The sequence below is a fragment of the Zosterops lateralis genome, assembly GCF_965231275.1.
Source record: "Zosterops lateralis genome assembly, chromosome: 24".
Classification (NCBI taxonomy): Eukaryota; Metazoa; Chordata; class Aves; order Passeriformes; family Zosteropidae; genus Zosterops; species Zosterops lateralis.
The window spans coordinates 5,593,723-5,618,338 of NC_139784.1; the positions used below are offsets into that span (position 1 = coordinate 5,593,723).

General features: G+C 53.5%; 1 protein-coding gene across 1 annotated transcript in view; it reads right to left on the reverse strand.

Moving 5' to 3' along the window:
• SRCIN1 (SRC kinase signaling inhibitor 1) overlaps positions 1–24,616 on the reverse strand; it is a 58,743-nt gene that overhangs the window by 16,494 nt on the left and 17,633 nt on the right. The window contains 12 exon segments of the mRNA XM_083877772.1: positions 490–620; positions 1,657–1,832; positions 2,807–2,985; positions 4,390–4,433; positions 4,544–4,636; positions 5,355–6,166; positions 7,328–7,421; positions 8,181–8,379; positions 10,309–10,362; positions 10,365–10,481; positions 10,484–10,499; positions 24,244–24,267. Of these exon segments, the coding sequence (XP_083733898.1) occupies positions 490–620; positions 1,657–1,832; positions 2,807–2,985; positions 4,390–4,433; positions 4,544–4,636; positions 5,355–6,166; positions 7,328–7,421; positions 8,181–8,379; positions 10,309–10,362; positions 10,365–10,481; positions 10,484–10,499; positions 24,244–24,267 (1,939 nt within the window).

A 24,616-nucleotide genomic window follows, 5' to 3' on the forward strand; every position in this document is an offset into this window, starting at 1 on the left:
TTACAAACACTGAAATTCAGAACAACTTGGAATATCCCCGGTGCCAATACCCAATTCCAGGCACAGGGAAAACTTGGAGCATCCCAGGTACAAACAGTCAAATCCAGGTAATCCTGGAATATCCAGGGACAATGGAAAACCCTGGATTATCCCAGGTGTGAGCGCCCAAATCAAGGACAACCTGGAATATCCCAGGTACAAACCCAAATCCAGAGGCGGTGGAAAACCTGGATTATCCCAAGTGTGAGCACCCAAATCCAGGCCAACCTGGAATATCCCAGGTGCCAATACCCAATTCCAGGGACAGGGAAAACCTGGAGTATCCCAGGTACAAACAGTCAAATAAAGGAAATCCTGGAATATCCAGGGACAATGGAAAACCTGGATTATCCCAGGTGCGAGCACACAAACCCAGGACCCCCTGGAGCATCCCTAGGACATCCCTGGATCCAGGAAACCCCCCGTTTGTCCCCCCAGCCCCCCGCTCACCCTTGAGCTCTGTCAGGGTCTCCCCGAGCTGCTGCAGCACCGCGGCCTTTTCCTCCAGCTCCTGCGCCGGGACCAGCCGGGGGCCGTGTGCCAGATCCTTCTGGATCCTCTCCACTGACTTCTCCAGGTCACTGCGGGGACACCGTGGGGCACTAGGTCACTGAGGGGGCGCTGGGGGATAACTGGGAGCACTGGGGTCATTGGGGAGGGCAGGGGGTCACTGGGAGGGCAGAGGGTCACTGGAGGAGCAGGGGGTCACTTGGGAGGCACTGGGAAGGCATGGGGTCACTGAGGGGGCATTGGGTTAACTGAGAGCACTGGGGTCATTGGGGAGGGCAGGGGGTCACTGGGAGGGCAGGGGGTCACTGGGGGTCACTGGGGGATAACTAGGAGCACTGGGGAGGGCAGGGGGTCACTGGGGGGGGGCACTGGGGGATGACTGGGGTCACTGAGGGGGTCACTGGGAGGGCACAGGGGAGGGACACTGAGGGTCACTGGGGAGGGCAGGGGGTCCCTGTGGAGTCACTGGGGGATGACTGGGGTCACTGTATGGGCACTGGGGAGCACTGGGATCATTGGGGAGGGCAGGGGGTCACTGGGAACACTGGGGAGCACTGGGATCACTGGGGAGGGCAGGGAATCACTGAGGGGGGGCACTGGGGGATAACTGAGGTCACTGGGGGGGGGCACCAGGAGGGCATGGGGTCACTGTGTGGGCATTGGGGTCAGTGGGGTCAGTGGGGAGGGCAGGGGGTCACTGAGGTCACTGGGGGGACACTGAGGGGACACTGGGGGGTCACTGCTATGTCAGGAGGGTGGGAAACTCCGAGGGGTGCAGGTCCCCAACAGGAGAGGGGAACACTGGGCCGGGGACCCCTCCTCATGCGGACCTGGGACCCCTCCTCATTCAGGGACACAATCACTGCATGGGGACCCCTCCTCATTCAGGAACACAGTCACTGCTTGGGGACCCCTCCTCATTTAGGGATGAGGCCACCAGACTGAGACCCCTCCTCATGCAGAGATGTGACCACTGCATGGTGACCCCTCCTCACTCAAGCACGAGGTCACTTCAGGGGACCCCCCCCTCATTCGGGGACACCCCCAGGTCATTGCAGAGCCGCTGCTCCCCCCCGGGGCGGGTCGGTGCCCCCCGCCCGGGCTCACTTGAGCTGCTGGGTGATGAGCTCCTCCTCGTTGAGGTAACGCAGCCGCTCCTCCTCCACCAGGCTGCGCTGGCGCTGCAGAGGGTCCTCGTGCTTGCGCATCGTGTCCGTCACCCGCACGCTCAGCTCCGTCTCCGTCCGCCGCAGCAGCGTCTTCACCGTCTCCTGGTTCTGCAGCTGCGGGCGGGAATGGGAGGATGGGGAGGAGGAGGAGGAGGAGGAGGAGGAGGAGGAGGATGAGGAGGAGGAGGAGGATGAGGAGGATTGAGGAGGATGAGGAGGATTGAGGAGGATGAGGAGGAGGAGGAGGAGGAGGAGGAGGATGAGGTCAGGCTGAGAGAGACCCCTCCCCAAGATGGGAAATGGGTCCTGACAAGGGGCCAGCCCTGAGCTGGGAGTGGGGAAGGATCCCTGGGGTTGGAGTGGGGAGGGATCCCCGAGCTTGGATTTGGGAAGGATCCCTGAGTTCAGATTTGGGAAGGAAGTATCCCTGAGTTTGGATTCAGGAAGGATCCCGGGGATTGGATTTGGGAAGGAACCCCAAGCTCAGTGTGGGGAAGGATTCCTGAGTTTGGATTCAGGAGGAATCCCTGAGCTCACAGTGGTGAAGAATCCCTGAGCCTGGATTTGGGAATCATCTCTGAATTTGGATTTGGGAAGGATCCCTGAGCTTGGATTCAGGAGGGATCCCTGAACCTGGATTTGGGAAGGATTCCTGAGCTCACAGTGGTGAAGGATCCCTGAGCCTGGATTTGGGAATCATCCCTAAATTTGGATTCAGGAAGGATTCCTGAGCTTGGGTTTGGGAAGGAACCCTAAGCTTGGATTCAGGAGGAATCCCTGAGTTTGGATTCAGGAAGGGTCTCTGAGCTTGGATTCAGGAGGAATCCCTGAGTTTGGATTCAGGAAGGGTCTCCAAGCTTGGATTCAGGAGAGATCCCTAAATTTGGATTCAGGAAAGATCCCTGAGCTTGGACTTCGGAAAGATCCCCGAGCTGGGATTCAGGAAGGATCCCTACACCTGCACTCAGGAACAATCCCCAACCTCAGCCTCAGGAACAATCCCCAGATTCCCCCACCCCAACCCCACGAGGAAAAAAAATCAGATTTCCACAACCAGATTTGCCATCCCCCCTGCCCGGGGCGCCCACCTGCAGCTTCTTGAGCTGCTGCAGCTGGTTGCGGAGGTCGCTGGCGTTCTGCTGCAGGTCGTGCAGGTGCAGCTGCATGTGCAGGCGGGTGATGGCCGTGGGCTGCCCCGCCGGGGTGCTGGTGGCCGAGGGGGGCGGCGGGGCCGGCACCGGGGTCCCCATCCCGCTGCGGCTGGTGGCTGCTGGGGGGCGAGGGGAGGTTGGTGAGGGGTGACACCCTGTCCTGGGTTGTGGTGTAGGATGTGCACACAGTATTTATTCCATCCCCATCCCCATGAGCTGTTGGAACCAGGTGGGGCAGTGTTTTCCCAGGCCCCTCCTTTGGGCTCTTCTGCTCATGGCCCATCAATGCCTTGCCCAGGACTCACAGGGAACTCCCTCCAGGAGCTCTCTCTGTTTAATGGGCCATCAAGGAGCCACTGCACGACTCCTCATCCCATTGGGAGATGCTCCCAATGCCCAGGGGGAGGAGCCAAGCATTCCCACCTGGAGAGAATCTGGGATTTGGGACAGGACAAGCAGCCCTGAGCCACTGGATTCCCAGAGGAGCAGAGCTCCCAGACCTTTCTGTGGGATCACTGCTTCAGGAAGAGCCCCTCACCTGGACTGCTCCCCCCACCCTGCTCAGGGTGTGTTCTGACTCTGTCAGTGCTCCTTTGTGTTACTGCATTTATTTTATTTTATTTTATTTTATTTTATTTTATTTTATTTTATTTTATTTTATTCTATTCTATTCTATTCTATTTTATTTTATTTTACCTTTTTACCTTTTTACCTTTCTTCTTATTAAATTGTATTTCTGACTTGGAGCCTCTCACTCGTTTTGCTTTCAAACCACGACACACCTGCCCCAGGATAAGGTTTTGGGAGTCCCCACTTGATCCTTCAGTTCTGGTTTTTTAAGAGGTTTTCAAAAAATAATTTTTAAGACTGGGGTTTATAAATATTAGTCATCATGATAATTGTGTTGATAATGATGCCTCATTTGCTCTGACACATTTGATAAATCATTAATAAAGCAATTAACCATTAAATGAATGGTTAATTAATTTAACCATTCAGGGCTCAGAGACAGAGGGAGATGTTGAGTGCGACATCCACCCCAGGACAGGTTTTGGGTGTCCTCACTCGATCCTTCAGTTCTGGTTTTTAAGAGTTTTTTTTTTAAATAATTTTTAAAAGTGGGGTTTATAAATGTTAGTCAGTCGTTGTGATAATTGTGTTGATAATGATGCCTCATGTGCTCCAACCCTTTCAACAAATGGTTAACAAAGCAATTAATGATTAAATTAATTCAATAATTAACCATTAAATTAATGGTTAATTAATTTAACCATTCAGGGTTCAGAGAGAGGGTGGGGGGAGACCTTGGAGCACGAATCCCCCTGGGCCAAACGTGAGAAATGCCCCGAAATGTGAGAAATGCCCAGAATGTCTCTAAAATCCCCCCCATCCATGTTAACCCTCCCCAGAGCAGGATGGGGTGGGGGGTCCCCAGGATGGGGTGGGTTGTCCCCAGGACGGGGTGGGGGTCACCCAGGAGTCACAGGGGGGTCCTGCAGGGGACCCCGGGGGTCACTCACAGGCTGACGGGGGGGTCCCGCCGTTGGTGGCTTCTGTCTTCTCGCTGCAATGAGAGCAGGGGCTGAGAGAGCTGGGCCAGGCACGGCGGGGTCGGTGTCCCCGGGCAGGGGGGACAAGACCCACCCCCGAGGAGGGACATTCCGGGGGTCTCACCTGGGGGTCTCGGCCTCGGAGCCGCGGAGCAGCGCGCTCTGCACCAGCCCCGTCAGGCTGGCGATCTGCTTCTCCATGGCCTCCATGCGCTCCCTGCAGAGGGACAGACGGACACAGGGACAGAGAGACGGGGTCAGCAGCTGGATCTGCCACCCCTGGGCTGGCCCCAGCCCTGGTCACACCCCTGCCACACCCCGGGAGCTGGGGATGCTGCTGTCACTCTCCTCTCCTCTCCTCTCCTCTCCTCTCCTCTCCTCTCCTCTCCTCTCCTCTCCTCTCCTCTCCTCTCCTCTCCTCTCCTCTCCTCTCCTCTCCTCTCCTCTCCTCTCCTCTCCTCATTCCCCATCCCACCACCTCCACCTTCCTCTGTGTGGACTCGATATTTTTTTTTTTCTGAGCCTGAGAATTGTTGAGCTCTTCCCAAGGGAAACTTTTCAACGGTTTTTCTTTTTCCCAAAACGACCTCGTGTGAACAATTATTCCTTTCCCACAACAACAGGTGTTGTTTGCTATTCCTGTTCCTCAGCCCATGGGAGAGGTGTCAACCCTATGGACCAATAATGTGGGGTTTCTTTAGCAGAGAATGTTATAAAAGGGCTGAATGAGTTGTAAATAAAACCTTCTGATTCACAATCCTCTGATTAGAGAATCCCTTCTTTCAATGCCTTCTAACTGAAGTCAAACATCTTTATTTCATGTCTTACTGCAACACCTCTGCTCCTCCTCCTCACACAAATCCCCGGGCTCACTAAACCTCAAACCCACCTGGGAAGAGTTTCCCACCCATCCCTCCTCTCTCTCTCTGTCTCACCTGGTCTCGGTGTCCTTGGCCGGGCCGGGCGAACCGAACCCCGAGAGCGGCCGGTCCCCAGGCCCGGGGAACAGCTCTGGCGGGCCGGACGAGCTGGGGTTACGCGTCTTCCCCACGGGGCTGTCCATGAACACGGACGAGGAGCAGGAATCCTTGCGGAACGACTGCCGGACGGGCGAGGAGCGGCTGGGAGGGCCCGAGTAGGGGCTGTGCGGGCTCTGCCCCGGCTCCACCATCTTCTGCGGGGACGACGGCGGCATCCGAAATCCCAGCCCGGGGCCGTACGTGTCGCTGTAGATGGGCGCGTTGGGCTTGTACAAACCGTCCTCCAGCTCCGTCTGCAGCGCGGCCGCCGAGTAGGTGCTGAGTGACCTCACCGAGCCCCTCTTGTAAAGCCCCCCCGAATAGCCAAAGGGGTCCCCCATGCCCGCCAGCGACTGCGTGGAGGTGATGCTGAGCCGCCCTTCGTGCACCATCCCGTAAGGATCCGCGTAAAGCCCCTCGTTCTTCACCAGCATCACGTTCTTCCCCGCCAGGTCCTCGTCGGGTTTGACGTCGCGGCGCTCCAGGATGGCGCTGGGGCTGGGGGACACTCCCTGGGCCGGGGGGAGGCTGGAGAGGCGCTCGCTGTGGTGCACGGGGCTGCCGGCGTAGGACGGGGGGCGGCCGCCGCTGTAGGACATGCGGGACCGGGATGGAGACGAGGATTGCAGGACGGGAGGGGGAGAGCCCGAGGCCAGGTGGGAGGCCGGGGACATGTTGTTGAGGCGGCGGGTGGGAGAGGATTCTCGGGAAGTGTAGACCATCTCTCGCTGCGGGAATAATGGGGGAGAGGGAAATAGGGGGTTAGCAAGGGGGATGTCACAGAATTTACAGAGAATCACAGAGGATTCACAGAATTCACAGAATTCACAGAATCAAAGAATTCACAGTATCACAGAATCAAAGAATTCACAGTATCACAGAATTCACAGAATTCAAAAATTCACAGAATTCACTGATTCACCGAATTCACACAATCACAGAATCACCAGGTTGGAAGAGACCTTCAAAATCATCGAGTCCAACCCAGCCCCGACACCTCAACTAAACCCTGGCACTGAGCTCCACATCCCAACTTTATTTAAACACATCCAGGGATGGTGACTCCACCACCTCCCTGGGCAGACAATTCCAGCACTTTATCACTCTTTGAATAAAAAACTTTTTCCTGACATCCAGATTAAATTTCCCTTGGTGCAGCTCAAGGCTGTGCCCTCTCCTCTGCCAGTGCTGCCTGAGAAAGAGACCAACCCCACATCGGTTGGATCAGGAAAAAGTTTTTTAGGGATGATCTTGATGATCTTGAAGGTCTCTTCCAACCTGGTGATCCTGTGATTCCGTGTGATTCTCTGTGATTTTGCAATTCTGTGTAATTCTGCGAGATTTTGTGTGATTCTGTGTGATTTTGTAATTCTGTGATTCTCTGTGATTCTGTAATTTTATGTGGTTCTGCGTGGTTCTGTGATTCTTTTAATTCTGCAATTCTGTGAGATTCTGTGATTCTGGGTGATTTTTGGGTGATTTGGTGATTCTGTAATTCTGTGAGATTCTAAAATTTTATGTGTCCCCCGTGTCCCCCAGGGCTGTCCCCCTGTCCCCAAGGCTGTCCCCATGTCCTCCCTGGGGCTGTCCCCGTGTCCCTGGGGCTGTCCCTATGTCCCCTGGAGGTGTCCCCCAGGGCTGTCCCCGTGTCCCCTGGGGGTGTCCTCCATGGGGCTGTCCCCGTGTCCCCTGAGGGTGTCTCCGTGTCCCCAGGGCTGTCCCCGTGTCCCCTGGGGGTGTCCTCCATGGGGCTGTCCCCGTGTCCCCTGAGGGTGTCTCCATGTCCCCAGGGCTGTCCCCGTGTCTGTCCCCGTGTCCCCTGGGGCTGTCCCCATGTCCTCCCAGGACTGTCCCCCTGTCCCCCAGGGCTGTCCCCTGTCCCCTCTCACCCTCAGGTCTCCGTTGGTGATGTGTGAGGCCGGGAACGAGGCGTAGAGCGGCTCTTTCCGGTAGATTTTAATGATGCTCCTGTCCTGGATGTCTCTGGAAGCAAAATCGGAGCCTGAGCACCCGAAAAAAAACCCCAAAAATCCCATTGGTGCACCCACCGACCCCTTTTTCCATCATCCCACAGATTTCCTGGCTTGTGGTGGAGTTAAAGAACTCTCTCCTCCACATCTGTCTGAGCCAAGAGAATGCCTTTTGCCTTTTTTTTGCTTTTTTTTTTTTTTTTTTTTTTTTTTTTTTTTTTTTTTTTTTGCTTTTTTGCCTTTTTTTTGCCTTTTTTTTGCCTTTTTTTGCCTTTGGCCCCCTATTACCACCTTGCTCCAGTCCTCTCCCATACAGTGGACACCTTATTCTTTGTTATTTTCACATTATAAAAATTCCTTTTGGGACAACAGGATCGAATCTTCCTCTCCAAAAAACCACAGGGGCTGAATCCCAAAGAAAACTCAAAGGGGTTTGAGTTCAGACCTTTGGGATTTTCACATCACCTTAAAAGGATTTGAGCTCAGACCCTTTGGGATTTTCACAGAAACTCAAAGGGATTTGACCTCAGACCCTTTGGATTTTCCACATCACCTTAAAACTCAAAGGGGTTTTACCTCAGACCCTTTGGGATTTTCACAGAACCTTAAAGGGGTTTGAGGTCAGACCCTTTAGGATTTTCACAGAACCTTAAAAGTCAAAGGGGTTTTACCTCAGACCCTTTGGGATTTTCACATCACCATAAAACTCAAAGGGATTTGAGCTCAGACCCTTTAGGACTTTTTTAAAAACCCCCCTTTTCCCTTTGCTCACCTGACATCCTCCAGCTCGTAGAAGACGTTCCTGGCCTCATCCTTGATGAGGATGGCGGTGTTGGGGGATTTCAGCATGCCCATGGTGAGCTTTTGGGGGAACATGTGCACGATGAGGGCGTGCAGGGTGTCCATGCTGCTGACCTCGTGCGTGATGTGCACCCGCCGGGTCTCGTCCCCAAACTGCAGGAACAGCACCCCTGGGAGAGCAGGGGGGCACAGGGAGAGGGGGGTCAGGGGGGTCCTCCACTGAGGGAATGGGGTTTTTACCTGGAGGGGCTCCGAGGTACCCCAAAAAATGGGGATGGGGGAGATCGGGACACTTAACCTCTCCCTGGTGAAGGTAGAAGGTTTTGGGGCACCCCAAAAAAATGGGGATTGAGGAGATCAGGCCATTCAACCTCTCCCTGATGAGGGTGGAAGGATCTGAGGCACACAAATAAAGGGATTGGGGAATTTCTGGCCACCCAACCTCACCCTGGTGAAGACAGAAGGTTTTGGGGTGTCCCAAAAAATGGGTATGGGGGAGATCTGGACACTCAACCTCACCCTGGTAAAGGTGGAAGGATCTGGGGTACCCAAAGAAAGGGATGGGGAATTTCTGGACATCCACCCTTGCCCTGGTGAAGGTGGAAGGTTTTGGGGCACCCCAAAAAAAAATGGGGATTGAGGAGATCTGGACACCCAACCTCTCCCTGGTGAAGGTGGAAGGATCTGAAGCACCCAAAGAAAGGGCTTGGGGAATTTCTGGCCACCCAACTTTGTCCTGGTGAAGACAGAAGGTTTTGGGGCACCCCAAAAAATGGGGATAGGGGAGATCTGGACAGCCAACCTCACCCTGGTGCCGGTGGAAGGTTTTGGGGCACCCAAAAAAAGGGGGTTGGGGGTTTCCTATCTCTGCTCAGTCTTCCACTGCCTCCAAGAAGATATCTCCTGTTAATGGGCCATCAAGGCTCACCAGCGACATCACACATGACATCATCCCAGCGTTCATTATCTCCTGTTAATGGGCCATTAAACCTCACTAATGACATCACACATGACATCATCCCAGGGTTCCTTATCTCCTGTTAATGGGCCATTAAAGCTCATAGTGACATCACACATTACATCACCCCAGTGTTATCTCCTCCATTGGGATATATCTCCTGTTAATGGGTCATTAAAGCTCACCAGTGACATCACACATGACATCATCCCCGTGTTCATTATCTCCTGTTAATGGGCCATCAGGGCTCACTAATGACATCTCACATTACATCATCCCAGTGTTTGTTATCTCCTGTTAATAGGCCATTAAAGCTCACCAGTGACATCACACTTTTCATCATCCCAGTGTGAGATGCTCCACCCAGGGAGGAGGAGCCAAACCGTTTCCACCCAGATAAAAAGGAGCCTCAAGTGTCCCCAGGCACTCTGGTGTTCCCACGGGACTCCCAAAGGAAGATCAGACCCATCTCTGGCCCCTTTGGCTCCACAGGATCATCATCTCTGCTTCCACCAGGACACATCTGCCACTCCAGGAGGGCTGACTTTGGACTGTTCCCAACGCCCCAACCAACAGGGTGTCAGGTTGAATTTCTGACTTTGTCAGGGTTTTCCAAGATTTTTTGTTTGTTTGTTTGCTTATTCTTTTGTATTATAACATTTGTACTTTTAATATCCCTAGTAAAGAACTGCTGTACCTATTCCCAAAAATCTTTGCCTGACAGCCTTTTAATTGCAAATTTATAATAATTTGAAAAGGAGGAGGAGGAGGGTTTACATTCCAAGGGGAGACTCCAATCTTCCTGCAGATGCCTGTCTATCCAAACCAAAACAGGCACCCAAAAAAGGGTTTGGGGAACTTTGGCTGCCCAATCTCATCCTGGTGAGGGGAGGTCACCCTAGAGGACTCTGGGGTACCCCAAAAAAAAGGAGTTGGGGAACTTCTTGCCACTCAACTTCGCCCTACTGAAGGTTCTGGGACATCCCAAAAAAAAGGTATGGGGGGACATCAGGCCATCCACCGTCACCCTGCTGTATCCCACTCATCCCTTTGGGCCACCCTGATGTTCCTCCCGGAGGTTTTCTTGGGCCAACCCCACCCAACCCCTCTCCCAGCCCTTCAGGGAGCAGTTTTTGGGTACCTGGGGATCTCAGCTTGGTCTGGCTGGCAGAGCGGGACAGGGGCAGGCTCTGGCGAACCGGTTCATCCTGTTAAAGCCCAGAGGCAGCTCCGCCTCCGACATGGTCTCCAGGGACTCGGCCGAGGCGAAGGACAGCTTGGCTTGGTCGGCCAGGCCGGGCTGGGAGGCCTGGAGTGCCTGGAGCTCCTGGTCTGCAACAGGAGAGGGGTAAAAATACCCCTGGGGTCAGTCCGTACACACCCAGGGGGGGTTAAAGGGGTGAGAGTTCAGTTAAAACCTTCCCAAAAGTCAAAAATCCAGAAATGAGGTAAAAATGTGAGTTAATTTTAAATAAATAGAGGGGTTTTAAGTGCCTTAAATAAATAAAAGCCTGTGTCAGTGAGTAACAGAAAGACCCAGGGATGTTTAAAGGTGTGAGGGTTCAGTTAAAACCTTCCCAAAAGTCAAGAATCCAGAAATGAGAGTTTCGTTTTTAAATAAATAGAGGCAAAATCCAGAAATCCACCCAGAAATGAGGTAAAAGGATGAGTTCATTTTAAATAAATAGAGAGGGGTTTTAAGTGCATTAAATAAATAAAAGCCTGTGTCAGTGAGTAACAAAAAGACCCAGGGGGTGTTAAAGGTGTGAGGGTTCAGTTAAAACCTTCCCAAAAGTCAAAAGTGCTCCGTCTCACACCCAGGGATCCTCCATCCTCATCCAGGGATCCTCCATCCCACACCCAAGGATGTTCTATCCCATATCCAGGAATGCTCCATCCACATCCAGGGGGGCTCAATCCCATATCCAGGGATCCTCCATCCCACATCCTGGGCTGAGCCTCATCCAGGAATGTGCCATCCCATATCCAGGGATTCTCTATCCCACATCCAGGGGAGCTCCATCCCAAATCCAGGGGTTCTCATCTACATCCGGGGATCCTCCATTCCACAGCCAAGGATGTTCTATCCCATATCCTGGGCTGAGCCTCAGCCAGGAATGCGCCACCCATATCCCGGGATTCTCCATCCCACATCCAGGGATGATCCATATCCCATATCCAGGAATCCTCTATCTCATATCCAGGGGAGCTCCATCCCATATCCAGGGGTTCTTACATTCAGAGGTCCTCCATCCCACAGCCAAGGATGTTCTATCCCAGATCCAAGGGGGCTCAATCCTATATCCAGGGATGTTCTATCCCGTATCCAGGAATGCTCTATCCCACATCCAGGGATGCTCCATCCACACCCAAGGATGTTCCATCCCATATCCAGGGATGTTCTATCCCACATCCAGGGATGAATGATCCATCCCATATCCAGGGATTCTCCATCCACACCCAGAGATGCTCCATCTCACATTCCCAGCTGAACTCAGGATCTGATTTATTTCACCCTCCACTCCACGCCAGCTCCAGCTCCAGCCTCCTCCACCTCCTGCTCCCCATTCCCAATCCCAAACCCTGCCCTAAATCCCTAAATCCTAAATCCTCCATCCTGCATCCATCCCTTCCACTCCACACCCGCAAATCCCCCCAGTCCCCACACTTGGTGTCCCACATCTGAGGGGTGACAAGGACACCTGTCCCTGTCCCAGGTGAACCCAACACCTCCTGTCCCTGCCCTGTTCCCATTCTCTGGGATCTCACCCTGCCCTAAATCCCTAAATCAATAAATCATAAACCCTCCATTCCTGTACCCACTCCCCACCCCAATCCCCCCAGTCCCCACACCCTGGTGCCCCCACACCCCAGGGGTGACAAGGACACCTGTCCCTGTCCCCAGGTGACCCCAGCTCCCTCCTGTCCCTGCAGCTGCCCCGGGGACCGGAGCTCACCCGCTGTGGATAATTTATGGAATCCGACAAACCACAGAGAAAAAAACCCAACAAAACAAACAACAAAGGGAAAAACCCAAAGCAAAGCCGGGCAGGCTGAATGGACCTTAATGGGATTTTAGCCCCGAAGGGATCGTTCTGCCCTGGTGCTCTGCATGATGGGCTGGCCCCAGCCCCCAAAACTGTCACCAGAGCCACCCCAGCCCCCCCTTCCCTAAATTCAGGGCAGCCCTGAGGGCACAGGACTGTCCCCAGGTGGGGACAGGACCCCCATATGGGAACAGGAACCCCTCAGATGGGGACACGACCCCCATATGGGAACAGGACTGTCCCCAAATGGGCACAGAACTACCCCAGATGGGGACAGGACCCCCCAGATGGACACAAGACCCCCACAAATGGGGACAGGACTTCCCCAAGTGGGCACAGAACCCCCACAGATGGGGATAGAAACCCCTCCCAGATGGGCACAGGACCCCACCGATGGGCACAAGACCCCCACAGGTGGGGACAGGACTTCCCCAGGTAGGGACAGAACTCCTCAGATGGGGACAGAACCCTCCAAGTGGGCACAGAACCCTCACAGGTGGGGATAGAGCCCCCCCAAGATGGGCACAGATCCCCCCAGATAGACACAAGACCCCCCCAGATGAGGACAAAACTCCTCAGATGTGTACAGAACCTCCAGAGGTGGTGACAGGACCCCCCAGAATGACACAAGATCCCCACAGGTGGGCACAGAACCCCCTCAGATGGGGACAGAACCCCCCAGGTGGGCACAGGACCCTTCTAGATGAGCACAGGACCCCCACAAGTGGGCACAGGACCCCCCAGATGAGGACAAAACCCCCTAGATAGGGACAGACCCCCCCAGCTGAGCACAGGACCCTTCTAGATGAGCACAAGACCCCCCAGGTGGGCACAGAACCCCCCCAAGTGTTCATGGGACCCCCTCACCTATCCAGGGGTGCAGGAAAGGACAGACCCCGTGGGGTGGGGACACAATTCCAGTGTTATGGGAGGGGTCTCTGCCCAATTCCTGCCCCAGGGATGGACCCGAAATGGGAATTGAGGTCCCCAGGGAGGGGACAAGTCCTGCTCAGAGAGGGGACAACAAACTGCTGTGGCCTCGTCCTCCAGCAGCCCATTAATTCCCGGGAAAATTTGGTTTGATGGCTCTGCCCGGCTGGTGGCTCCTCCTGCTCTGGGATGAGGACAAAGGACACCTGAACCCCCCTGACGTCCTGTCCCTGTCACTCCGGGGGTGTCCCTGCTGTCCCCCAGCCCCTGTGACAGCGCCCTGAGCAGGGAGGACATGGCCATGGTCACCCTTGGTGCCATCCCTGTGAAATTCCAGATTTTTTTTGGGGGGTGGGATGTCCTGATCCTGCCTTGAGGGTGCCAGGATGGATGTCCCCTGTCACCTCTGTCACCTCTGTCACCCCTGTCCCACCCAGGCCATGCAGGGGACATCTCCCAGCTGGGAAAAGCTCAGGATAAATCCCAAATCTCACCCTAAAACCCCACAAAATCTTATCCCACCCCATTTCTGAGCCCTGTCCCCCCTTTTATCCATATCCAGACCCCTCCCCAGGGGTTTCTTCATCCCAAAATTCCCTGAGATCGACCTCACAAAAAAAAAAAACAAAAAAACAAACAAAACCCACAAAGCATTTTCCCCCCTAATTTCTCACCCCTGTCCCCTCTTTTATCCCTTCCCCAGGGGTTTCTTCATCCCAAAATTCCCTGAGATTGATCTTACCCTAAAACCCCACAAAACCTTTTCCCTCTCATTTCTCACTCCTGTCCCCCATTTTATCCCTTCCCCAGGGATTTCTTCATCCCAAAATCCCCTGAGATCGATCTCACCCTAAAACCCCACAAAGCCTTGTCCCACCCTATTTCTGAGCCCTGTTCCCCCTTTTATCCAAACCCAGACTCTTCCCCAGGGGTTTCTTCATCCCAAAATTCCCTGAGATTGACCTCATCCTAAAACCCCACAAAACCTTTTCCCCTCTAATTTCTCACCCCTGTCCCCCCTTTTATCCCTTCCCCAGGGGTTTCTTCATCCCAAAATCCCCCCAGAGCGTTCCCCAGGGATCTGAACTCGCCCCGGTGGCGGTGAAGGGGTGGAGGGAGGGGATCCCGGTCCTCCCCCTGCTCCTGTCCTCGCTCCAGCTGGGAAATGACCCAATTCCTGCCCCGCCGGCTCCAAACCGGGAATCCTGGAGTGTGAATTCCCGTGGGAATTCCGGCAGGGGAATGTTTGAAACGGGAGTGAGAGAATTGAGGTAAAAGGGAGATAAAAGCCGCTCAAGGTCGCTTGAGGAAAAAAAGAAAAAAAAAAAAAAAAAAAAAAAAAAAAAGGGAATTTCGGGGCTGAGAGCGGGGGAGAGGGGAAATCCCAAACTCGGGGTGAGCACAGATTCCACCCGGGATTAAATTGGATTAAACCCCCCGGGAACCCTCCCGAGCCCAGGGGATCCTGCTGGAGCATCCGTGGATCCCTGGCAGAGCCCTCGTGGTGAGGGAAATAAAGCAAAAAATGGGAATAATGGGAAGAATTCCTTATTCCAGAAGGGACAGGAGAATCCCTGACCCCTTTGGAGAGGGAAATGAAGCCAAAAAATGGGAATAATGGGAAGAATTCCCTATGCCAGCAGGGTCAGGAGCATCTCCATCCATTCTGGAGAGGGAAATCAGGCCAAAAATGGGAATAATGGGAAGAATTCCTTATTCCAGCAGGGTCAGAAGCATCCCTGGTGGCTCCTTCCCCTCCTGCCACTCCCAGAGCTCCAATTCCCACCCCACCCCGAGCTCCAGACCCCAAAAACCCCCCAAGACAAACCCCAAAAACAGACCTGGGATGGCCAAACCCTCTCTGTCCCAATGCCACCGGCTGTCCCAAGGCCACCAGCTGTCCCCTGCTGTCACCGGGACGAGCCCCCCAGGCCGGGCTGGGCCGCTCTGGGGTGGGGGCTGCACCCACCAGGAGCCCCCAGACCCCCCAAAATCACCCCCCATGGGTGCTCAGCCATGGCCCTGGTGGGTCCTGGCAGGTCCTGGCAGGTCCTGGCAGCGTTTTCCCCTCTGCAGCTCCTCTGCATGATGGGAGGGAGGCCCCGAAATCCTCGGGGAACAGCTGGGAACAGCTGGGAACAGCTGGCAGGGGGAGGTTATTTACCCAGAGCACAGAGCCCTGGTTGGACACGGGTCGGGATTAATCCCCTGCTGATCCCGATCTCAGCCCGTAATCCCCGTGTCCTGCTGAGGGTCCCATCTGGTGCCCGGCCCGGGGATCTCTGGGGTGGGATGGGATCTGTGGGGTGGGATGGGATGGGATCTGTGGGATCTATGGGGTAGGATGGGATCCATAGGATGGGATTGATGGGGTGGGATCAATGGGATGGGATTGATGGGATATTGATGGGGTTGGATCCATGGGATGGGATCCATAGGATAGGATCCATGGGGTGGGATCCATGGGATGGGATGGGGATGGGATTGATGGGATGAGATGGGGTCCATGGAGTGGGATGGGATTCATGGGGTGGAATCCGTGGGATGAAATCCATATGGGGGATGCAATGGGATCAATGGGATGGGATGGGGTCCATGGGGTGAGATGGGATCCATGGGATGGGATCCATAGGATGAAATCCACGGGAAGGATGGGATCAATAAGATGGCATTGATGGGATGTGATGGGATCAATGGGATAAAATCCATGGGAGGGATGGGGTCAATAGGATCCATGAGATGGGATCTCTTGGGATTCCCAGCAGGAATACACTATCCCTATGGGATCCTATGGGGTGGGATCCATGGGATGGAGTCCATGGAGTGGGACAGGATCCAGGGGATCCATGGAATGGGATCTGTAGGGTGGGATCCATGGGGTGGGATCTGTGGGATGAAATCCATGGGATGGGATGGGATGGGATGGGATGGGATGGGATGGGATGGGATGGGATGGGATGGGATGGGATGGGATGGGATAGATGGGGTGGGATGGGGTAGGATGGGGTGGGATGGATAGATGGGATGGGATGGGATGGGATGGGATGGGATGGGATGGGATGGGATGGGATGGGATGGGTGCTGGAGTTGCTCCAGGAATGTTCTGGGAGCAGGGAAGGAGGTTTGGGAATCATTGCCAGGTGGATATTCCCGGTTCTGAGACCAGCTCTGCACCTCCCTGTGCCACCCCCAGCACAGAATTCCTTGCAGAGGCTCCGGGAAGAGCCATGGGATGGCAGGATAATGGGATACCCCATGTGGAGTCCCCCCCTCTCTCCATCCCTGTCTCCCTACCCACCAAAAAACGGTTAAAAATAAAAAGATTAATTAAAAATACTAAAAAAATTAAATTATCTCGAGTATTTCCTATGAAGGGAAAGGGAAGGGGAAGGGGAAGGGGAAGGGGAGGGAGAAGGGGAAGGTAAAAAAGGGAAAAGGAAAAGGGGAATTAAAGCTCTCCACACCTGCAATACCCCCCAATCATTTCTCTGCCTTCCTGACCTCTCACAACATCCCTGGAGGGGCTTCCCCCAGTCCAACCAGTTCCTTTTGGGGGTCCCCCAGCTCAGGGCTCAGCCAGGTGGTCCCTGCCCTTCCCTCCCTCCCAATGGGGAGAAGGGAAGGGGGAACGGGGAATGGGAGAGGGGAACGGGAGAGGGAAAAGGGAGAGGGGAATGGGAAAGGGGAGAGGGGAAGGGGAGAGGAGAATGGGGAGAGGGGAATGGGGAGAGGGGAATGGGAGAGGGGAAGGGGAATGGGGAATGGGAGTGGGGAATGGGAGAGGTGAACGGGGAGAGGGGAACGGGGAGAGGGGAAAGGGAGAGGGGAAAGGGAGAGGGGAAAGGGAGAGGGGAAAGGGAGAGGGGAAAGGGAGAGGGGAAAGGGAGAGGGGAAAGGGAGGGGGGAACGTAGAGTGGGGAAGGGGAGAGGGGAATGGGGAGAGGGGAACGGGGAGCGGGGAATAGGAGTGGGGAACAGGAATGGGTAGTGGGAGTAGGGAATGGGAGCAGGGTACAGGAGCAAGGAACGGGGAACAGGGAACAGGAGCGGGGAACGGGAACAGGAAAGGGGAATGGGAAAGGGAAATTGGGAATGGGAAAGGGGAATGGGAACTGGGAATGAGAGCAGGGAATGGGAACAAGGAATGGGGAACAGGAGCAGGGAGTGGGGAGTGGGGAGTGGAACACTCCTGCAGCCTCCAGACACCCCCTCGCTCCCAGCAGGATGTGAATTCCTCCCTGGAAAAGATCCTGGAGGACAATGGACCCAAAACCGCTATTCCCGACTGGAATGGAGCATTCCTGAGCAGAACCCAGCATTCCTGAGCACACACCAGCATTCCCAAATGGAATGGAGCATTCCAGAGCAAAATCCAGCATTCCTGAGCACACACCAGCATTCCCAAATGGAATAGACCATCCCTGAGCAGAACCCAGCATTCCTGAGCATACACCAGCATTCCCAAATGGAATAGACCATCCCTGAACAGAACCCAGCATTCCCAACTGGGATGCAGCATCCATGACCAGAACTCAGCATTCCCAACTGGAACACACCATCCCTGACCAGAAAATTATATTCCCAATTGGAAGAGAACAACCCTGACCAGAACTCAGCATTCCCAACTGGAACACACCATCCCTGACCAGAACTCAGCATTCCCAATGGGAATTCAGCATTCCCGGTCCCCAGGCATCACCTCCCGAGCCCAGGTAGCTCCAGTTGCATCCCAGGACATCCCAGTGCCCGACATTCCCTGCTGGGACATCCCATCCCAGCTGGATCTGGGCGAAACCCAACCCCTCATCTCCACCTGCCAGGAGCGATGAATTCCAGGCAGGAAGGAATTCCACCCTCCCAGCTCCTGCCCCTGGACCTGGAGGAGCTGGGAGATGCCCAGCTGGGAAGGAAAGGAGGGAAAACAGGAGGTAATTTTGACCTAATGAGAGGTCCAGGGTGCTCTGAGCACCACCCAAAGGGGTTTTTCCAGGAGTCTCCCCCAATCCAAGGGCTTGTGGCCTCTCCATTCGGAATTCCCAGTCCCCTCCCCTCTCTCCCCCATCCCCGTCTCGCCACCAAATAAATTAAAACCCTTCCCGCCGCCGGCAGCAATAATTCACCAGCGTCTAATGCTCAACATTTTGTCAGGATTATCCCGATTAACCCAGAATTAATCCCGATCTCGACGTTAACAGGATTTGCGTTCAAAAATCGGATTAAGGGTTGTTTTTTTTAAAGAAAAACCAAAACGGGCCCCCTTGACTAAAGGAAAGGGGACCATCCCCTTCCAGATGTGATGGGACGCTTTTGGGATTTATTTATTTTTTTTTTCCACATCTTCATCCCCATCCTCAGAGGGGTCGGGATGGGGTCGGGATGTTCCCGGGACAAGGGAGATCCCAGGGATCTGCGTTCAGCCCTAAAATTGCTCCTTTTCTGCCCCCAAAAAAGCGGATGGGAGGGTGCGGCTGCTCACAGAGGGGTGGGAGAAGGTGTCGGTGGGGTTGGAAGGAATTTGGGATTGGGATTGGGATTGGGATTGGGATTGGGATTGGGATGAGCCCCCAGTGAGAGGACATGTGGTGCTCACCCTTCTCCTGGCATTAATTATTCACCTTCTGATAAATCCAGATGGGTTTTTATCCCTGGATTTCCTTTCCTACAGTCTCCAATGGGAATGAGCCTGGAATCCATCCCACCGTGAGACCCTGGGGCACCCCGGGACAGGGATGGGGCCGGGATCTTCCCGGGACAAGGGAGATCCCAGGGATCTGCGTTCAGCCCTAAAAATGCTCCTTTTCTGTCCCCAAAAAAGCGGCTGGGGAGGTGTGGCTGCTCATGGAGGGGCTGGTGGGGTTGGAAGGAATTTGGGATTGGGATTGGGATTGGGATGAGCCCCCAGTGAGGGGATACGCGGTGCTCACCCCTCTCCTGGCATTAATTATTCACCTCACAGTAAATCCAGATGGGTTTTTATCCCTGGATTTCCCTTCCTTCAGTCTCCAATGGGAACGAGCCTGGAATCCATCCCACCGTGAGACCCTGGGGCACCCCGGATTGGGATGGGGGTCGGGATCTTCCCGGGACAAGGGAGATCCCAGGGATCTGCGTTCAGCCCTAAAAATGCTCCTTTTCTGCCCCCAAAAAAGCGGATTTGGAGATGCAGCTGCTTGCAGAGGGGTGGGAGAAGGTGCTGGTGGGGTTGGAAGGGATTTGGGATTGGGATTGGGATTGGGATTGGGATGAGCCCCCAGTGAGGGGATGTGCAGTGCTCACCCCTCTCCTGGCATTAATTATTTAACTCCCGGTAAATCCAGGCAAGTTTTTATCCCTGGATTTCCTCTCCTTATGTCTCCAATGTGAATGAGCCTGGAATCCATCCCACCGTGAGACCCTGGGGCACCCCAGGACAGGGATGGGGGTGGCAGGAGATGCTTTTTGGGGTCAGGATGACACTCCTCGACCCCCACCCAGCCCTTTCCCCACTGGAGCTGAGCTGAGCTCGGTCCTTGCTCTGCCTCGGGTGACGGAATCGTCCAAAAATAACCCAATTACGGCATCCTCGGGAGGCTGAGGGATGGGGGGCAAGGCCGGGGGATGAGAGGGGACAGGGGGACAGGCGGACAAGGGACAGAGGGACAGAGGGACAGAGGGACAGGGGGACAGAGGAACAAGGGACAAGGGACAAGGGACAGAGGGACAAGGGACAGGGGGACAGAGGAACAAGGGACAAGGGACAGAAGGACAGAGGGACAAGGGGACAGAGGGACAAGGGATAGGGGACAGGGGACAGCGGGACAAGGAACAGGGGGACAGAGGGTAAAGGGACAGAGGGACAAGGGACAGAAGGACAGTGGGACAAGGAACAGAGGGACAAGGGACAGGGGGACAGAGGGACAAGGGACAAGGGACAGAGTGACAGGGGACAGAGGGACAAGGGGGACAGAGGGACAAGAGACAGAGGGACAAGGGACAGAGGGACAGGGGGACAGAGGGTCAAGGAACAGGGAGACAGAGGGACAGAGAGTCAAGGGACAAGGGACAGGGGACATGGGGATAGAAGGACAAGGGACAAGGAACAGGGGGACAGAGGGTAAAGGGACAGAGGGACAGAGGGACAGAAGGACAAGGGACAAAGGGACAAGGGACAGGGGGACAAGGGACAGGGGGACAAGGGACAGGGGACAAGGGGACAGAGGGACAAGGGACAAGGGACAGAGGGACAAGGGACAGGGGGACAATGGAGAGGGGGACAGAGGGACAAAGGGACAAGGGACAGAGGGACAGGGGGACAAGGGACAGGGGCCAAGGGGACAGAGGGACAAGGGACAGAGGGACAGAGGGACAAGAGACAAGCCTTGGCTGGGGATCGAGGGCTATTTTTTAAAAAAGACTCTGAAATCTAAAATTTTAAAAAAAAAATTTAAAAACCTCTGAAATAGCAGGTTGTGGACTTGGCTGAAAAAAGGCCATGCTTCCTTTTTGCTTAATCTGTTTCCTAATTTTTATTATTATTATTATTATACCTATTTCTTAAAATTTACCAGGAAATCAAACTCTGTTTTTTTTCCACACTCTTGAGGTGGAATTGACTTCCCACAAGGAAACTCTGATCCCTGGGAACCATCCCCAGCCATCCCAAGGGTGGAGAACGAACCCGATGTGGGAAAAAAAACCCGCTCCAAACTCTTCCTTTTAAAGACAAACTCGTCCTGTGTGTCCCCTGCCGGGTTTTTTTACTTCTGTATCTTTTTTAACTTCTGTATCTTTTTTTTCTCGGCTGCTTTTGATGTTCTTTTAAAGCTCCGGCTTCCAAAGGAGCTCTGAGGAGCTTTTGGATCTTCCCGTTCCATTGGAATCCCAGTGGGAGCCGCCACACCCCGAGAATCAGCACGGCGAGAAAGCCCTGACCTCTCCAGTGGAATTCCCAAAGGGATTTTCCACCCCTTGGAAGTCCCAAAAAACCCCCTGGGGTGGCCCCGTCCCCCCAAAAAAAACCTCTGGGTTTGGAATCCCAAAAACCGCCCGGGAGCGCCACGACCTCTCCAGTGGAATTCCCCCCAGAGGGATTTTCCACTCCTTGGAAGTCCCAAAAAAACACCTCTGGGTTTGGAATCCCAAAAAACGCCTGGGATTTTCGGGAATTGGATGGGATTCAGGGGATGGAAATGTGTGGAAAGACTGGGATTTTTCTCCACTGGAATTCCAGAGGGATTTTCCACCCCTTGGAAGTCCCCAAAAAAAAGCTCTGGGATGGCCCTGTCCCCAAAAAAACCCTCTGGGTTTGGAATCCCAAAAACCACACGGGATTTTCGGGAATTGGATGGGATTGAGGGGATGGAAAAGTGTGGAAAGACGGGATTCGTCTCCACTGAAATTCCCAGAGGAATTTTCCGCACCTTGGAAGTCCCAAAAAAAGCTCTGGGATGGCCCTGTCCCCAAAAAAACCCCTCTGGGTTTGGAATCCCAAAAACTGCCCGGGATTTTCAGGAATTGGATGGGATTCAGGGGATGGAAAAGTGTGGAAAAGTGTGGGATTCATCTCCATTGAAATTCCCAGAGAGATTTTCTGCCCTTTGGAAGTCCCAAAAAAATCTCTGGGATGGCCCTGCCCGGGATTTTTGGGAATTGGATGGGATTCAGGGGATGGAAAAGTGTGGGAAGGACTGGGATTCCTCTCCACTGAAATTCCCAGAGGGATTTTCCACCCCTTGGAAGTCCCAAAAAAAACCCTGGGGTGGCCCTGTCCCCCAAAAAACACCTCTGGGTTTGGAATCCCAAAAACCACACGGGATTTTTGGGAATTGGATGGGATTCAGGGGATGGAAAAGTGTGGAAAGACTGGGATTCTTCTTCATTGAAATTCCCAGAGGGATTTTCCACCCCTTGGAAGTCCCAAAAAAAAGCTCTGGGATGGCCCTGTCCCAAAAAAACCCTCTGGGTTTGGAATCCCAAAAACCGCCCAGGATTTTCGGGAATTGGATGGGATTCAGGGGATGGAAAAGTGTGGGAAGGATTTGGATTCCTCTCCATTGGAATTCTAGAGGGATTTTCCACCCTTTGGAAATCCCAGAAAAAGCTCCCCACCTGCAAAAATATTCCGGGAATGAAAACTCGGGACAAAACCCCGCATTTCTCGGATTCCCTGGGGGGTTTTTTTTGGTGTTTTTTTGTTGTTGGTGGTGGTGGTTGGTTTTTTTGGTTTGGTTTTTTTTGTTTGTTTGTTTGTTTTGTTTGTTTGTGGGGTTTTTTGGGGGTTTTTGTTTTGTTTTGTTTGGGTGTGGGTTTGTTTGTTTGTTTGTTTGTTTTCTTTTTTTCTTTTTCTTTTTCTTCTTTTTTATTTTTTTTTTTTTTCTGCTTTGGGTTTGTTTTTTTTTGCACCAACCCACTGGGGACACCGAGCCAAGGTCAGCCGGGAACGAGGGCGACCTTGAAACGTGGCCAGGAGGAGGAGGAGGAGGAGGAGGAGGAGGAGGGACAAGAGGATTTTCACCCACCCCGGGCTGTCCCCGAGGTGCCACCAGGCAGGGGACAGGTGGCTTTAGGGACAAAGATCTCCAAGAGAATTTTGAGGATTTTTTTTTTTTTTTTTTTTTTTTTTTTTCCTGGGATTTTGGAGCGCTGGGGGATGGGGATGGGATCCCTTCCTGGATAACTCCAGATGGACAAAGAATTTTGTTTTCTGGCTTGGAGATTCCTTCAGCACCAAATTGCAGTTTGGGAATCCCGTAACTCTTCCCTCTCATCCAGAAATCTCCCAGAACCAAATTCCAGTTTGGGAATCCCATTTTCCTCTTCCCTCTGCTCTCCCAACACCAAATTCCAGTTTGGGAATCTTGTTCCTCTTCCCCCTGGTCCAGAAATCTCCCAGCATCAAACTCCAGCCTGGGAATCCTCTTCCCTCTCACCCAGAAATCTCCCAGAACAAAATTTAACTTTGAGAATCCTGTTCCTCTTCCCTCTCACCCCGAAATCTCCCAATACCAAATTTTCCAGCTTGGGAATCCCATTCCTCTTCCCCCTGGTCTCCCACTACCAAATTCCAGCTTGGGAATCTTGTTCCTCTTCCCTCTCACCCAGAAATCTCCCAGCACCCAATTCCAGTTCCGGAATCCCATTCCTCTTCCCTCTGGTCTCCCAACACCAAATTCCAGCTTGAGAATTCTGTAACTTTTCTCTTTCAGCCAGAAATCTCCCGGCACCAAATTCCAGCCTGGGAATCCCATTCCTCTCCCCTCTGGTCTAAAAATCTCCCAACATCAAATTCTAACCTGGGAATCCTTTAATTCTTCCCTCTTATCCAGAAATCTCCCAGAACTAAATTCAAGTTTGAGAATCCTGTTCCTCTTCCCTCTCACCCAGAAATCTGCAGAACCAAATTCCAGTCTGGGAATCTTGGCTTTCTTCCCTCTGGTCCAGAAATCTCCCAACACCAAATTCCAGTTTGGGAATCCTTTAACTCTTCCCTCTCACCCAGAAATCTCCCAACACCAAACGCACAAAGCCCGAGGATCCTCCTCCCCTTCCATCCACCCTGGGAGGAGCTGGCCCAGCCTCTCCCATTCTGAGACTCCTAAACTCATCTCCTGCCCCATTATTTGGGAATTTTTTGGGGAATGAGGGGGGATGAGGAGGCTGGAAAGGGAAGAGGGGCTGGGCAAGGAGAGAGTGAGTGATGGGAAAGGGACAGGATCAGATCCACAGCCCCAGGAGGAGGAGGAGGAGGCTGGAAACCAGAGCAATCCCTGAATCCCTGCCCGGGATGGAGCTGAGTGTGGATTTCCCATCCAGAACCGCCTTTTCCCCCTCATTTTCCCCAATTTTTTTGTCTCTGCTGTGAGGAAACGACTCCAGAGGGGCCGTGGCTGCGGGGTGAGTGCTCAGAGCCAGGGCAAGGCCACCTGGAACAGCTCACAGCCCAAAATATCCCCCTCACGACCTTCAAATGCAGCTGAGACTAAACAAGGCTCAGGAATCCTCATCCAAAAAAAAATAAAAAAATAAAAATAAATCCACCCCGAGCTCCCACCTCCCCCTCCAGAGCCACAGCCACATGCATTTCAAAGAGAAAGCAGGAAAAAAAAATCCAAAATACTGACCTTAAAGCTCCAGTAGTTGGGTTGCTAACAACAACAACAACAATGAAAATAAAAGATAAAACAACAGAAGAAAACACACACACACAAAAACAAAAACAAAAAATAAAAATACCATTAAGATTCTTGGTTTGACTTTTTTTTTCTTCCCTTTGAGGGTTTAAACCTGCTCTGGTTCCTGCCCCTCTCAAAGGGTTGTTGGAGATTTTGGGGGGCAAAAAGGGGGTGGGATTGAAGAAAATTGGGGTGAAAAAGGAGGGAAAAGGGGGTGGCAGAACAGCCCAGAGTGGTACTGGTGTCACCGGTGTGCCCGGCCCGTCCTGGCAATGGAAATCACAATAATCTTCATTTTCGACCCCAAAAAACGAACAATAAT